At 35.7% G+C, this 15,246-nt stretch overlaps 2 protein-coding genes and 1 long non-coding RNA gene across 4 annotated transcripts in view; 2 read left to right on the top strand and 1 right to left on the bottom strand.

The window, feature by feature from the left end:
* Positions 1–1,124, bottom strand: part of LOC133519812 (uncharacterized) — a 100,732-nt gene extending 99,608 nt beyond the window's left edge. Inside the window, 1 exon segment of the mRNA XM_061853922.1 lies at positions 757–1,124. Within this exon segment, the coding sequence (XP_061709906.1) occupies positions 757–851 (95 nt within the window). The 5' untranslated portion in view covers positions 852–1,124.
* Positions 1–15,246, top strand: part of LOC133519833 (calcium uniporter protein, mitochondrial) — a 151,342-nt gene that overhangs the window by 111,672 nt on the left and 24,424 nt on the right. The gene's annotated exons all lie outside the window — the stretch shown is intronic.
* On the top strand, positions 6,843–7,906 carry LOC133519811 (uncharacterized). Its single transcript, XR_009799682.1, has 2 exons — positions 6,843–7,334; positions 7,747–7,906. It is a non-coding gene; the product is annotated as an uncharacterized LOC133519811 (long non-coding RNA).

Raw genomic sequence — 15,246 nt, 5'->3', positions numbered from 1 at the left:
GTAAGCGAAAGGAATATATTTATATGTATACAGATACACGGATACGGTCGTTTTACGTACAGATTAGGCTTTTGATTGTTTTAACAAGTAGTACCACGTACCATTAAATACTAACAATTTTTAGTTACTAGATCTGTTTCCAATATGATACTGTTCTGTCAGTGTCAAAAGTGACGTTTTTGGTTGAAGAAATGTGACTTTTGACACTGACAGATCAGTATAATATCAATATCATATTAGAAACAGATATAATATCTAAAACAAATGGAAGGAGTGGGAGGGGAAGACCAAGAAAAAGTTATATGAGCCAAGTAAAGGAGCATGTAGGAGCCGTGTCGTACCAGGACACTAAAGGGCTGGCATCGGATCAACCAAGGTGGAGACAACTTCATCAAGCTGCACCGACAAGAGGCCTGCTCTTAAATTAAAAAAGAAGATAATATCTAAAACTAGAATTGGCCTGTATTGCATTTTCGAGGCACTCATTTTTGTGAAGTGCAGTTATTTTATTGTCTATAAATTATGAATATGTACATTATTTTGTTTCACCAATCTTTGCAAGTATAGAACTACCTCTATTGTCAACCTATTGATGCCCCTGACCCTTGTCGTGCCTATGGCGTAAAACCCTTAAACGAAACTTAAGACACGTTAAGCAACCAGCCATGAAGTCATTGCAGAGGTCAGGAAATATTTCGAAAATTAAGTGTTGCGTCATTATGATTCAATTGATGTTAAACGGTTAAATAAACTCACCTTCGCCTTCTGCTGTAACTTTTCTTGCGGTCGTGGGCGGGCGGGTCGGATGCGTACGCGCCGCCCTCGACCTCCGCACTATGCCCCGCCCCCATCTTACCCCATACCACAGCACACACCGTCACTAACACAGGCCACCTGCGACACCCCCGCAAAATAAAAATAAATAAAAAAAAACACCGCGTCGAACAAAATATGAATAAGCTTATTTCGGCCTGTGTCAATTATTTTCAAATCACTGAATTAGAATTTTTGAAATGTTGAGTAGAAGGGTTGGAAGGATCAGGGTGTCGAGGTCTTCTCCGCCGCGTTATTCCCGGGCGATCCGCGACGCGAATGTGAAGCGTACCGTCGCAAGCGCAGCTTGCGCCCGCCTTACATTCTTAATTGTTGGCGCAAGTGCCGAGAGATCTGAAGCGATAATGCCGTTGACAGCACTTTTTTGCCATTTTCATCATGTAAATCCATAAATTAAGATGTTGTTAATGAAGCCGACTAGAAACTGGTAAATCATATACATGGTGAAATATGAAGACAGTTTAATCAAAATGTTATTATTTATTTATGCATCATAAACTTTCAATACCAGTGATATAAACAGTAATGCGTCACGCACATTTCAATATTGTTTGATATTTTGTTTATTTACCAAACTAATTGACATTATTCTGCATTACTGAAGCTTGTGTTGTGAGTATTGTGTGGAGATGTTTCAGGAGAGGATAAAGATAAGGAAGTCTTCCAAAATCCCATACGTTTAGTACAACATGTCACAAGGTTACCATTATACAAAATATCTGGAAAAATGGTACCTAATACACTACAAAAGAAATTAGGAAATTATAAGTCCTATTCAGAGATAAATATATCCAACAGTTGATGTCATGTAATTGTCTTTATGCAAAATATATGTATATGTGACGCACGTCAAAATCAGCTGTCTCGAAAAAAAATATTGAAGAAAGATCTTATTTCGTTTCTTTTTTTACAATAAACGATAAAGTTTGGGTGGCTGAAATTTTGCATATTTGTTACTAATATACATAGAGCCACACTACCCATAAAAAATCAAGTCAAAACTAGCTGGCAGCTTCACTTAGCTTATTCTGGCATGGCCTTTGCGAATATGAACTGGCATTTGACCAGTATTTTTTGTTAAACAATAGCCGATTTGGCGCATCTGTCGCATGATCGCAATCTCCTGCGGCTTGCGCCGCCGCTGCTAATTGCCGCGATCCGCCTCGGAAATCGCTTCGCTCTCGTTTCTACTAATTACGCGAGCTGCTGCTTTCCCAATGGAAAACGTCGCGGAAGGAGCGCTGATCGATGGGCAGCAGGGGACAATGCGAAGACGTGTCCGGTCTGCAAGTACCATATCCGATTATAATTGTACTGATATCGACGATACCGTGCTAATCCTTGAAGAGGTTATCTATTAGAAACACCTTACATAATCAAATTGAGGACGATTTATTTTCAAACTAGTTTAAAAGTATTAGTAGCCACTTTGAAATCCGATCCACATTCAAATTTCATATACCAAGATAGTAGGAGCAAATAAAAAGGTAAACAAAAAAACTGGGGAGTTTCATAATATATCTTATTTAATTATGTACAGTAAGCTGCAGAAATAACTGACCCCCTGCAGACAAGTTTCTATACAGGGGATGAGTTCGTTCTGCAGCTTACTTACATAGACGAAATTAATTCAATCACCTCACTTATTTGATTCAGGCCATATTACAAGAGAAAATTATAACACTATTATTACATCTTGACATGAATGAAAATGTTTTAAGAGGGAAGAATACCTTTTTGAATGTAACGAAATAACGGTAATTTTTCTATGAAATTCCATTTTGGGAGGAAACGTTTTCCACTAACTAAATCTTAACAAATCACTTTGATTTTGAGGTCGATCGCTTCAGCATAATATATTCTAGGTGTCGCTTTAAAAAAATTGTTTCGTAAAATTTGAATAAACAAAAAATTAAAACCTAGTTTTTCGTTGTGTCAATAACATATTAAAAAATCATGGAGAAAGGAAAAATTTTAGAAGTGGAAAAACGTTTTCTCTTTTTGTATGGACTACCACGTGGTATTATAGTAAATATTTACCTGAATAACATCTCAAACAATCAGACGGGTGGTGTTACGGTGCTTCGCGAGATAAATCGTATGGAAGCAAAAACACTTAAAGTACTTAGCGAGATTTTCTTTCATGTACAATCAGCATCGATAGTAGCGGATGAAACAATGCACCAAAAGTATCTGCTGCCCTCTAATATTTTTCCTAATAGAGATACATCTCGACAGTTCTCATTTAAACTTATTTTCTATGGGTAGTCTAAACATTCTACATCAGACATGTCTCTTTGTGAAGCTATTAAGGAATGGTAGATGCTTTTGACGCGTAGTTCGATCGAAAGTAGGAGACTTGATGCTGACTGTACCTACGAGTAAGTATCGTTGGAGGAATCTGATTTTCATTCGTTTGTTTCAATCTAATGAAGTTGCATGTATGAGTGTGAGTAGATCATTTTGTAGATGTTAAACATTATTGAATTACATTACGTGTTTTTTTTTTCTATACTGGGCAGTAAGAGCATTTAATTTTTTTTTTATACAAAGTGATCCGTTTTTATTACGCGACCGGCATTCGTTGTGTACTTGGGTAGGAAAAAACAAATATTTACTACGGACTTTGTCGCTCACCATACTTTAAATTCTTCCGTGGACGATCCATTAATGTTTCCTTAATGTAATTATTTAGAATTTAACTAATTTGCTAAAGAGACACGCTAATTACCTTTTCAACTTGAAATCTTAAGGAGAATATTTGTTAATAATTATGAACATAATTTGGTTTAACTGTCACAATTATATATAAGATTAAAATCATTTCATATACATCATACTTACCAAGTAAATAGTTTATTTGAAGCGAGTCTAATTTTGGGTAGTTGGGTACTTATTTATATATTATGCCTTATACTTATTTAATATGCCATTTACAAGACTAATTAGTTTTCCTGAGAATTTAATTAAGGACCCTAAAAATTGGGATTGAGAATTTTGCCTTGCAGTAGATATTTAAATTTAATCACTCAAAATATGTCTTCTCGAGCAACTCGCAGTAAATTGCTGTCACCTGCAAAATTGCACATACTCCAGCGTATTAAAAATCCTCATTTCGCCACGCGACGGGCATTCTCCCCGGTTTTAAGTGGATTCCTGTGAATGGAGTCATTGGGATCAAGAGAATGTCAGGGCGAGGTGTAAGTGAAGACCTGGCATGCCCGAAACGTGTCGAACTCTCGCTCTTTTATGACCTTTTGTTACAGCTCATGATATTTCTGGGTATTTAATTAAATAGTTTACTTTGATGTTTAAGCCCACAATGCGTCAGAAATTGCAACGACTGCGAGGTCAATGTAAAAGTTTTAATTTAGAATTTTCTCCCTTTTAGTCTACCTATTCGAATATTATTAATACAGATCGGAGACAGCTAGCAATTTTAGGACGAAAACATTTTGTACATAATTAAATTATGTTATCGATGTATTTACTTTTATGATTAAAAAGTATAGGTAACATATATAATTTATCTATTAATTGAAAGATAAATAGACTTTCAAAGGCAATTAACATTGTCTTTGTGACGTAAAAACGTTATGTAATATTTTACGTTTTCAAAATAATAATAGTTTATTGTAAGGTAGGTATTTGAGGTTTTTAAAAGTTTTCTTGTAGCATCTGTATTGTTTATTTATTCGCGACATAGGTAGGCTTATCTATGTTCATCATTACGTTTGACGTTAAAGTGACATAAATTGCTACCTGTTTCCGATCACTGATTATTATTGTTATGGGTTTTAGGACGCAAGCTGGGCCCTTATTCGACATGCTAAAAGTGACGTTTCGTGTTGATTTCCATTTGATGTGGGAAATATTGTGACTTGTCGAATTGCTATCATCAACACCTGTCAGTGAACAATATCCACACTAGAGGCGGGGCGTTGTACCGGAATAGTTTTTGGAACAGGTTTTTTGTAATAGACTACTTTTAGCTTGTCGAGTATTTAAAAGTACGAACTTTGATTTCTGAAATAAAACAAATATGAAACTTTCATCACCTCGTACCTCCATTCTTACCGTTACTTTAAGCAAAACAAAATTTTGTTAACAGACGGTCGTCTGGGCGTCTGTTGTATCTAAAAATAGTGTAATAATATATAATAAAAATATGTCAATGGATTCATAGCCTTCACTCAAAACGTCATAATATTTCCGACCCCTACCGAAATAATAAGTCGATACTTGCATAAATAATCCTTATTTGTAAGACGCCTAAGACCGGCAAATACGTAAACTGCCTATTGGGGGTCATACTCGTAAAAGTGGTATTTTAGACGTACTTTTGGTACGAGTAACAGAGACGTACTTTTGGTACGTAGTCCCAGCTCTAGTCAGGATTCTAGTTGTCAAATATAAGCGTGTCGAATACGTATTAGTTAACTGTCAAATGAAATTAGATCAACGGTAGACTTTTTTGTCGATGGGTATGGCTGCCATGTTTGGATTTATGACATTTGAAAGGGGATCCTAAGGCAGAGAGTAGTTTTTTCTGTACGATTTTGATTCTTCTACTCGACGCAAGATGGAGTTAGCTGCCAAATTCCGATCTTGGCGTTATAAAAATAAACCGCAAAAACCATGACAATGACATGCAGTTGCGTCGATGTAGATCTATCATAAAAACGTACATGTGACAATTGTCCAGGATTTTAAAAAATCTTGACAATTAATAAATGTCAAAAAGAAAACTGATTTATTATAAAAATACAAATTATATATAAAGTTTGATTTTAAAACCAATGGTCGTGGGTCCTAACCCCGGCTCTTAACAATGAACATCTTGTAACTTGTGTGCAAAATATCATTTAACTTTTACCAATTACTTTTCGGTTAAATAAAATATCACGAGGAAGAAGTAGCCCCAATAAGGTATATTTTCCCCTCTGGGTTAGAAGGTCAGATGGCAGTGAGACAGGGAGAGATAGTGAAGAATGCGGCAAAATAATCATTAATTGTGTTGTTAGACTAGCTTTTTTTGTTAATATGAAAATTGACGCAACAGCAAGCTCAAAGCCCCCTATGAGCCAGAGCCTGTTAGGTGCAGGCTTAATTGGCTCATCCGAGGGAAGCGGAGCTTCGGCGACTAGCTGGTTGCGTCTGCTTATCAACTTCTTCCAATTCACTTTTACATCAACTCCTTATAAATTTGTAAATTAAGGTCAACTTTGTAAGAACTAATACCTGTGCCATACTATAAATTGGACGATATGCCTAATTAATTGTTATTAATGTTGAATTTTTAATGGCGTATAATATAAGACAGCGGTCGTATAATGACTGAGAAATTTGGATTTTTCTGTTTGAATAAACAGCAAACTGGAGACATTGAGATTAATTATAAACTTATTATTTTAGGTGTTATCAAGAAAAAAGGTCTTAACAGATTTATGAATAGGCATTGGCAGAAAAACAGGCGTCCGACCACGCATAATGGAGGATTCTATTTCTTTTATTATGTAGCTATATCTATATGACCTCTGCCGCCGACTTTTTCACCCGTTGGCGCCTGTGCCCAAATCCTTCTAAGACCGAAGTTTGCTGTTTCCACCTGTCCAATAAGCTGGCACATAAGACCCTCAGAGTTAGATTCCGGGGTACAGCCTTACAACATAACTATTCCCCAAAGTATCTCGGTGTTACACTGGACAGAAGCCTGACATACCGATTGCACATAGAGAAGCTAAAAAGTAAAATAAGGACCAGGATATTTTAATTACGATACATAAATAACTACTAAAACATGTTTTCTGCAAGAAATTAGTTATCTTATTATAATATAAAATATTTATTATCCATCTGTGATGTTTATTTCTTGTGAAGATATCGAAGTTTCGCTGTGTAGCACTTATCGATATATAATATGATCAAAATCGACCCGTCCACATCCCTAAAAATCCACACATACACATTTTTACGCACATATACAAAGCAGTATAACCACTAAAATGGCTACGGCTTGAGTATTCAAATTTGTATTGAGAAAAGGCAACTATATCCTGTCTTTATTTGCCTCTCTATCGCTCGAATATGCAATACGCATGCACTCTTCGTCAAAATCGGTTTCAAACTTTTTCGACTGAGTACGCGCAATAAACGCCTAGTAGTAGTATTTAAATGTTTACCGTATTCATTTAAAGCATCGTAGGACAATGCCGCTATGTAAACTGTAAGGTGGGTCTTAAATTAGTGTGAGTTATTTTGGCACCGGACTCAACCTTCACGTTACAATATTTAAAGTATTGCGCTGTCATAGTAACGAAAATGATAAACACGTCAATCGGAGTAAACAAGTAACTAAATGATGCAAACAAGAAAATATTGCAAAATAGGTACATATATACGTACCGATAATTATTTTGTGTTAAAAATATGAGGCAAATTATACTGCCCGATTATACGGACTACATATTAAAAACGATTATCTTGGAAACAGTCAATAGGTGAACAAAGTTATAGTAAAATTGGTGCATAATTTCAGGGCTTGCCTGGCCCACGCATGATGTACCTACCTACCACGACCACGGCCGTCTCCTATTACAATTTTTTTCTAATTCCCTAACTAGCGAACAATATTTCATGTTCATAGTCTAGAATTTAAAACCTTAGCTACATATTTGTGGCGCTTGGGGTTGAAGTTGAAACCCTGGGGTCCTAGCGTGGGTCTATGAGGAAATGTCAAAACGCCTTTTAAAGGTTTCTGGTGACCAGAGGCCTGGCCTATATTTCAATCGGCGGATCAGCATTGTTATCCAGAGGGGCAGCAGCCTTCTGGACACACAACCGACCGACCAGAATTTATTTATAAGTTTTTATCTTAAGTGTTTTTATGATATTTTATATATAAACTTACAGATGTCGAACCACCAGCAAAGTTTTTGAAGAGGTGTAGTTCCTGGTACCAACTGGAAACTGAAACTAATAATCTACACTCAAGAAAATGAAATATAGTCACAGAAAACTTTAATGTTTTATTTTATTAAAGAAAAACGTAAAAAAAATGTGTAAACAGAAATATATATTTTTTAATTCGTAGTTGAATAACATAATATGTATTTAATCTCCTGTACATAGGAATCGTCTTTTTGTAGGTTTATATAAACAATAAGTACTTAGGTCGATTTAGGCATCAACTCATCACACCAAAATTTTGTTCTAACCGGTCACACCGCCAAAAGCAGTATTATTTGTTTCATCCCGTCACAAGTAGATTTAGTTCTATTAGGACACATCGTAATTTTGTAGCTATTGGTCAAACTGCAAATCTGTTCCTATTCGTCATCCCGTCAAACTGTTCTAACTAGTCACAAGGAGGATACCTAAACAAATTTCACTACCCGCCAAACGTGTAATATAGACCATACAGTAGGTCTTAATGGTGATGGCGACTGTACAATGGGGTTGCGTATACATACAAAGAGCATTCAAATAGTTGGTGATAGACCAAGTGACCGAGTTACTAACAGTTATATTATATCGTTTTTATAAATAATGTAATAGCGTAATTTTTGGAAAAATAATAAAGGATTCATGAACCATCTCGTAATTTTTAAAAAACGGACTTTAAATCATATGCCTGAAAGATGTGTTAAGGGAATACTTACAACTTGGATCGTGAACGTGGTTTAGAAGCAACTGGGTGCGGAGTAAATTGCTTGAATTTTTTTAGAATTTTGAGCGTTTCTAGGAGAATATGTGGAGCGAGCATTATTCGACGTGTAGGTGTGGGTTCAACAAAAAGATCGCATGCCAATAGTGCTTTATTGTCGTTAAAATTCAATTAATAATCGCCTTTATCGACCATCAACTGTGTGGTCACTTTTTAATTGATTGACATTGTCAGGTATAGTTTCACTACTCGCCGCCGCATTATTCATAGCGCATTACTTATCCTATCGGATACAAGATGTCGCTGATTCTTGTAAAGTTATGTTTTAAAAAAAAAGACGCCTTACTCTATGCCATATATTGTATGAAAGGAAGGGTATTCCCTGTCGTACGTCAAAAAATCCAAGATGGTGCCCAAGCCCATGGACAAAAAAGTCTAGCAATAAAATCAACACTTGTCAAAATTTGACATTAGCAATCCACAGTCAGGTGACAATCAAATCAAACCGATCCACTTCGAGTTCAGAGCCATTACAAACTGTATAGTAGTAATAAACAAAGTTGATTTTAGTTTGATTATTTTTTCTATGAATGAGTTTTGATTGTTCCAAATGATAATATCCACAGTTGATAGAATCAACACTTGATACAATCAACATGCGATAGAATCAAGTGTTGATTTGATGTGGACGCGAAATTTGACAGTTGTGCATGTCGAATAAGGCCCCTGCATTTATAGCATGACAAGTAGGTCAATGTGTACCTACGTACACTTGTCATCAAAATGATAGGTATCTAAATGATATCACTTAGTTTTCAGTCGCGCGTGCATTTCGCTCGTACTTGTCCGTACGTGTATCTCCAGTGCTGGCCGCGGTAAAATAGAATTGACGGGCCAGTGTATTCGTGGAGAAGTTATTTAAAATTTTATCTTCTTCGTTCTATTTGCTTGGCTCTGTGAAGTTGTCCGACAGTTTTATTCTTAGATTGTTGCATATAAAACAGATACCCTTATTTATATTACAGAGCCTCCGTTTTAAAATATTCCTTAAATATATAAAAAAAAATCCTCAACAATACCCATTTGAATAAAATGTTATACTAAGTTTTGTGTGATATTCAAATTATTATAAAAATCAAAGACTCGTGAGTGTGAGCATCATGAAGACTAATGTTTGTGTAACTTTTCAATATAAACCTCGTAGGCTTATCGAGAACAGAGCTGAACTTTTCTCGTTTATCTTGTTAATGTTACGATGTAGATACCTAATACAGGCGTGAATATGGAGATTGAGATTTTAAATTGAAAAAAGTTGTATTTAATGTGCCATTAAATTTACGGTATACATTATAAAATAAAGGGAAAAGTAACATCAAAAGAACGTAGTTGTTTCGTCTAGCAACTTTTTCGTGTGACTTGTCATGGTTAGGTAGACCAAAATATTTCCTAACATACAGCTACTGACTGCCCTAAAAAGTTTAACACACGTTTATTAATATAAGGATACGGACATGTTGTGCGCACACAGACAGTGAAAATATTGCGACTTGTGGCGTGTCCGCCCTATAGCTTATACATAGCATAGTTTTTATTTAAAGCCTTGGCGAAATCGCTGTTGAAAGTGTTGAGGGATAGGGCGTGGAGGATCAAGGATCAATATTAACGCCATGAAGTTTCTTAAGTGCCGAGAAATGATGGTTAAGAAAAGTATTTCTAGACGCTTAATGAAAATATTCTTCGTCTGATGAAGTGATGAAACTATAAAAATGCAATTATCGGATCACCTTCTTTAAACTCGAACTGTTTCGACACCGGAGTGGATGTTTGTGGAACATATCGGGGCTAAATAAAAGCGGCAGCGATATACTTGCGGGACTGGGAGCTGGAACCAGGTTTTAAACAGTTTTAATATTCATTGTATAATATAGGTATCATACGTTGAATTACCAATAATGTATCAATTTGGTCAAGTGAACAGAATCAATAAATGAACCAATACCCACAGGATTATTCCCATAATCCGCTACACAATTTCATATATATTTCGGCTTTTAACAAGCGTTAATTATCTCCCAGCAGGCCTATTTTGGTTGACACAGCCTCAACAAGCTGCTGCTATTTACACTCATAAGCAATAAAACCAGGTTACATGGTGCATGGTAGGGAATTTTATATAATTATTATGCCTTTTCATTACCATTAAGTGTATTAAATATCAACAAATCACCCATTATAACATATGTAAATGATTTCTACAATCGTATCAATGAGTCGATCGATAATTATTGTGCATTGTATTTTATTAAATTCATCTCATCTCTATGTATGACAATAATAAGATTACTTCATCCCAGAAAGCAATTTATTTGACAAATGGGGCAATTAACTAGGTGCGGAGTAACGAAGAAAAGGTGAAGATAACTAAGTGTTGGCGGTCGATGACACCTGCAGTACAGTATATATATTATTTTGTATGCTTCTACTTGGTCGGTAAACTTCGAAATATTTATATAAAATGTGAGGTTCTCGTTAAAAATCAATCTATATATAACTATTTTTCGATTACCTCTCACTTTTATTTCCTATTAATTTAATAAAGTGGTATAGATAAAAATCTTAAGGAGTGCTCTTTGTGTATAAGTTAGAAAAAGATTGTAGTTTATGTTATAATTGATATGGAATTTACGTAAAAAATTTAATTTAGATATGATATCAACCATACTTCTCTTGAATAGACCAGAGGATCCTAAGATGATAATCACTTGGCCTGCGAACGACGTAAATGACTCGTATCGTCACACTGAATAACGTAATTGCTTTTTCAGCGATGCATCCAGTTTAAACTGTTTCTCTACCGTTCTTCATTGCTGGAATAATATATCGCCCCGTAAACCCAGCTGGTATGGTCCATCCAAGTAGTAAAGGTTTTATAATACAAAATTGTTAGTTACAGGTAGGTATACTAGGTAAATGCAGCTCTGAATTTAGCTATTTCGTAAAATAAGCGAATTCGTTTTCGCTACCTAGTAAAGAGTTATTGAATGTAGAAGGGTAAAATCGGAGAAAAATTCGAGCACCCGGACTTGAATGCCGGACTGTATGGTGCTATATATATATATATATATGGCGCCATTTGTTTTGTGGTAACTGAATTATCAAAAGTCAATTTTTACCAACCACAACTACCGCATAACGTACGGAGACTTGCAACGACGAATTTTCCTTAGATTTTGAACTATTAAAACTAGTATACAATAATGATATAATCAAGCTTTTCAATCTTGTACCTACTAAGGCGACTCAGCAAGGTTCATGGCCTTAACACGGTACTCGACTGAAAAGCTCTGCATTATATCACAATTATATAAAATACTAATTTGCTAACTAGTTAGAAATGCAGTTACAGAACTAATATCGAATATTCGTTATTTTTCGGTTCCAACAACACAAACCTCCCTTTTTTTACCCATTCTAGTTTTATGGCTCATAATTTCCTCATACAAAGAAAAAGAAACGTTATAAGGCCGTAAAAGCCTACTTATTGTTTATTTCTTGAATCAACACGCGTGAACGCTTAGTACATCGCAGGGATTTGTCAATATTGTGACAAGGCAATATAATATCTCCGAAGGTCGTGTCCAGTGATCGATGGTATCATTGTTTTCGGTCACTTGAAGGAGGAGAACGGGCGTTTTTATAACATTCAATCTTCACCTTTATAACAACTTGCCTCGTAAGTAATTTATCAATAGATCTCTTTTTCTTTTTTCTAAATCAATTTATCAGATTAGAATTTGCTTGATAATATGGATCAGCAAAGATGTCGAAACTTTATTTATAACTTCCTGCATATGTTAAATGCAACATAAATTGTGCCCGGCAGCTTTTGGTTATCTCCCGTGTACCGGCGAATATTGCTTATGCTTCACATACAATATTCAGTTTGCAAATGTGGTACAGCTTGTACAACAAGTGTTGTGAAGGGTTTGAACTACTTGTATTATGGTCCTACGTGTGTGAAAAAAAAAACAACAGTGATCGTGTTATTACAGTTTAAATATACTTGCAAGCCTCGGCCATGTAGTGTATAAAAGTATATTCAGAAGCGCTGATACAGTTTTAATTATATACGTACCTGTTCCGTTACCCTGGAGTGCAGCGAACGAAAAAACATAGAAGACGTCAAAATATCAGTGTAAAAGTGGCCCCACTATTAAAACACGCAATACTAATAACGGACCAATTACAACTCGTCAAAGTTTAGGTTTTGTTTTCTACGACGAAACTTCATTTGACCATGATTAGTCAGTTTAAAGTTTAAACTGACTAATCATGTTTAAACTTTAAACCATCCGAACTACGATTGGTCTATTATAAAATGAGGCGCTGTGATTGGCTGTAGCGTTGTCACTTGAAAATACATGTCAATGGAAACCAACTCTAGGTAGACGGTTTCATGCAATATAGACTAGTTTTAAATGCAATATTTTTGTATGATAATTTATTATTTTATTTTAAAGGCTTATTATTTGTTCGTTTATCGCACGTGTTTAAAGACTTTAAAGGCAATTAAGCCTTCGAACCAATTAATACATTGTGTCGTTCATCTTATAGGACACACAGATGTAAATTAATGTAAATTTGATAGTTCAAAATTGGAAAAATACAGCTGGCATTTGGGATTTTGAATTTTGCTTTGATCACGATAAAAACCGATATCTGAGGATCCGAGAGGCCTTTTAATATGAATTTGAGATCAATATTAAAAATTAAATGCCGCGGGTTGAATTTTAGAATTTTTCAATCGATTAAGGTGAAAATCGATATCTGAGGATTCGAGCGGCCGGCCCTTCATTATGATTCTGAAGTCATATTTGGTAAAAGGGCCCTCCATCTTAATGAATCGCCCGACATCTTGAATATCTCCATTTTTGCTCTTATCATGATCATCATTCATCATATTAAAGCAAACACGGATAAATTTAAGATGTCGAGCGTTTTTGCCAAATTTGACCTCAGAATCATAATGAAGGGTCGCTCGGATCCTTAGATGTCGATTTTCATCTTGATCAGAGCCAAAATGCAGATATCCAAGATGGCGGGCGTTTGTTTCGTGACCTCATATTTATTATAAATGTCCTCTAGGATCCTCAGATATCGATTTTCATCTTGATCAGAGCAAACATGCAGAAATTCGTATTGATCACGTCGTCAGAGGAACAGTTTATATGGGAAAATATCATTCGTCTACAGCTCTCGGGATCATTCGTTTTTTAATTTTCTAAGCTTTAATCATGAACTGGTTACTTGTGTTTGTTGTAAGTAAATTTACTGCCATCTTTCGACACATAATTAAAACTTTTAGAACACCATTTGACGTTGATCCTTATTCTTTCACTGATATGTGTTCAATTTGTTAAATATCAAAAAGTGGCGCCATGAGGCGAAACAATCGCAATACTATAGAGGGCGCTACTTGGCGCTTATTTTTTTGTATTTTTTTTTTGTTTTTCTATTAGCATTCCAATCACTGCTACCACACAAAATTTCACGATTCTAGGACTTCAGGAACCAATGTTTTCAGGATCGTCGGTATTTTTAGGTATCCCCATTTGAAAGAGTTGCAGGGTGAAAATTACAGATTTCTCACGACCACATTTTTGACCACGTTTTTGAATACAAACAAGTCTCTACATGCCAAATTTCAACCTTCTAAGACTTCAGGAAGTAGTCTATCTTTTCTATGACACGAATTTCATATGACTCGGACAGTGAAAATTAATGTATCTATAAAATCTAAAGTATAATAGATAGCCTAATAAAACTTGGTATTTTTGATAAGTAGACTTATCTACATAGTACCTTAAAAATTTCAGCTCTCTAGCGTTATTCGAACCGAAACTACGAGAGTCCGAAAATACGACGAAACGTGCCGAGAAAAGATAGGCACTGCGTTTTGCCCTTTGTCTCGTCTTGGCGGGGGCACGGCCGTGCCCCCAGATTATCTTAGATACGGCCCTTAAAACATTGTTGTTCGTGTTCAAACAGGAGAGCTTTTACATCGCATCATTAGGTACATCGCAGGAAAGATACATGAACCCGTCTGGATATGATCTTGACTTGTTAGTGGAGAGACATGAATCTATTTTCATTCATAGTAAGTACACTGACACGGGCTGTCACCGTCCTCTAGCTCACAATATGGGTATCGTGATACCCGAACTGATAGTTTGCGATCCCTGATATCTGATGGTTAGTTAAATACCAGTTATTTTGGAATACACTGTTAAAATCGTTCGCAAAAGCTGAAGGCGTTCGAGTCCAGTCTCGGATACCGGTCAGGTTTTCTCAAATAGGTAGGTTATGATTATGATGTTAATAAAAATTGAGCTAGTTAGAGTAGTTAGTTGTTAAGTTTAGAGTGTTTAAACTGATTTATTATACCTGAATGTGGCGGCCGGTCCTGCAAAATAACCTGGAAATGTTATTTAAGGAAGTAGTTTTGATAGACTGGAATACCAATGTAATATATGTATATCACGATATTATACATGATGGAGCTCTGGTGCGGTAATATTCAATTCAGTGAGTGTGTAGGTATCCTTTTGAAAAGTCTCGAGTTCTTTCACAAACTCTGAGACGGGATACGGAGCTGTATAAAAATCTATCTTGCTTGCTGAAAAGATCTGGCGTGAACGTTGATAAATCTTGCTGTTGCTGCTGTGCCAAAACCTTAGCAATATTTA

Source organism: Cydia pomonella, chromosome 7 (genome assembly GCF_033807575.1).
Source record: "Cydia pomonella isolate Wapato2018A chromosome 7, ilCydPomo1, whole genome shotgun sequence".
NCBI classification, from domain to species: domain Eukaryota; kingdom Metazoa; phylum Arthropoda; class Insecta; order Lepidoptera; family Tortricidae; genus Cydia; species Cydia pomonella.
The sequence above is the reverse complement of the archived record's forward strand: the minus strand, read 5'-3'. Positions and strand labels throughout refer to the sequence as shown.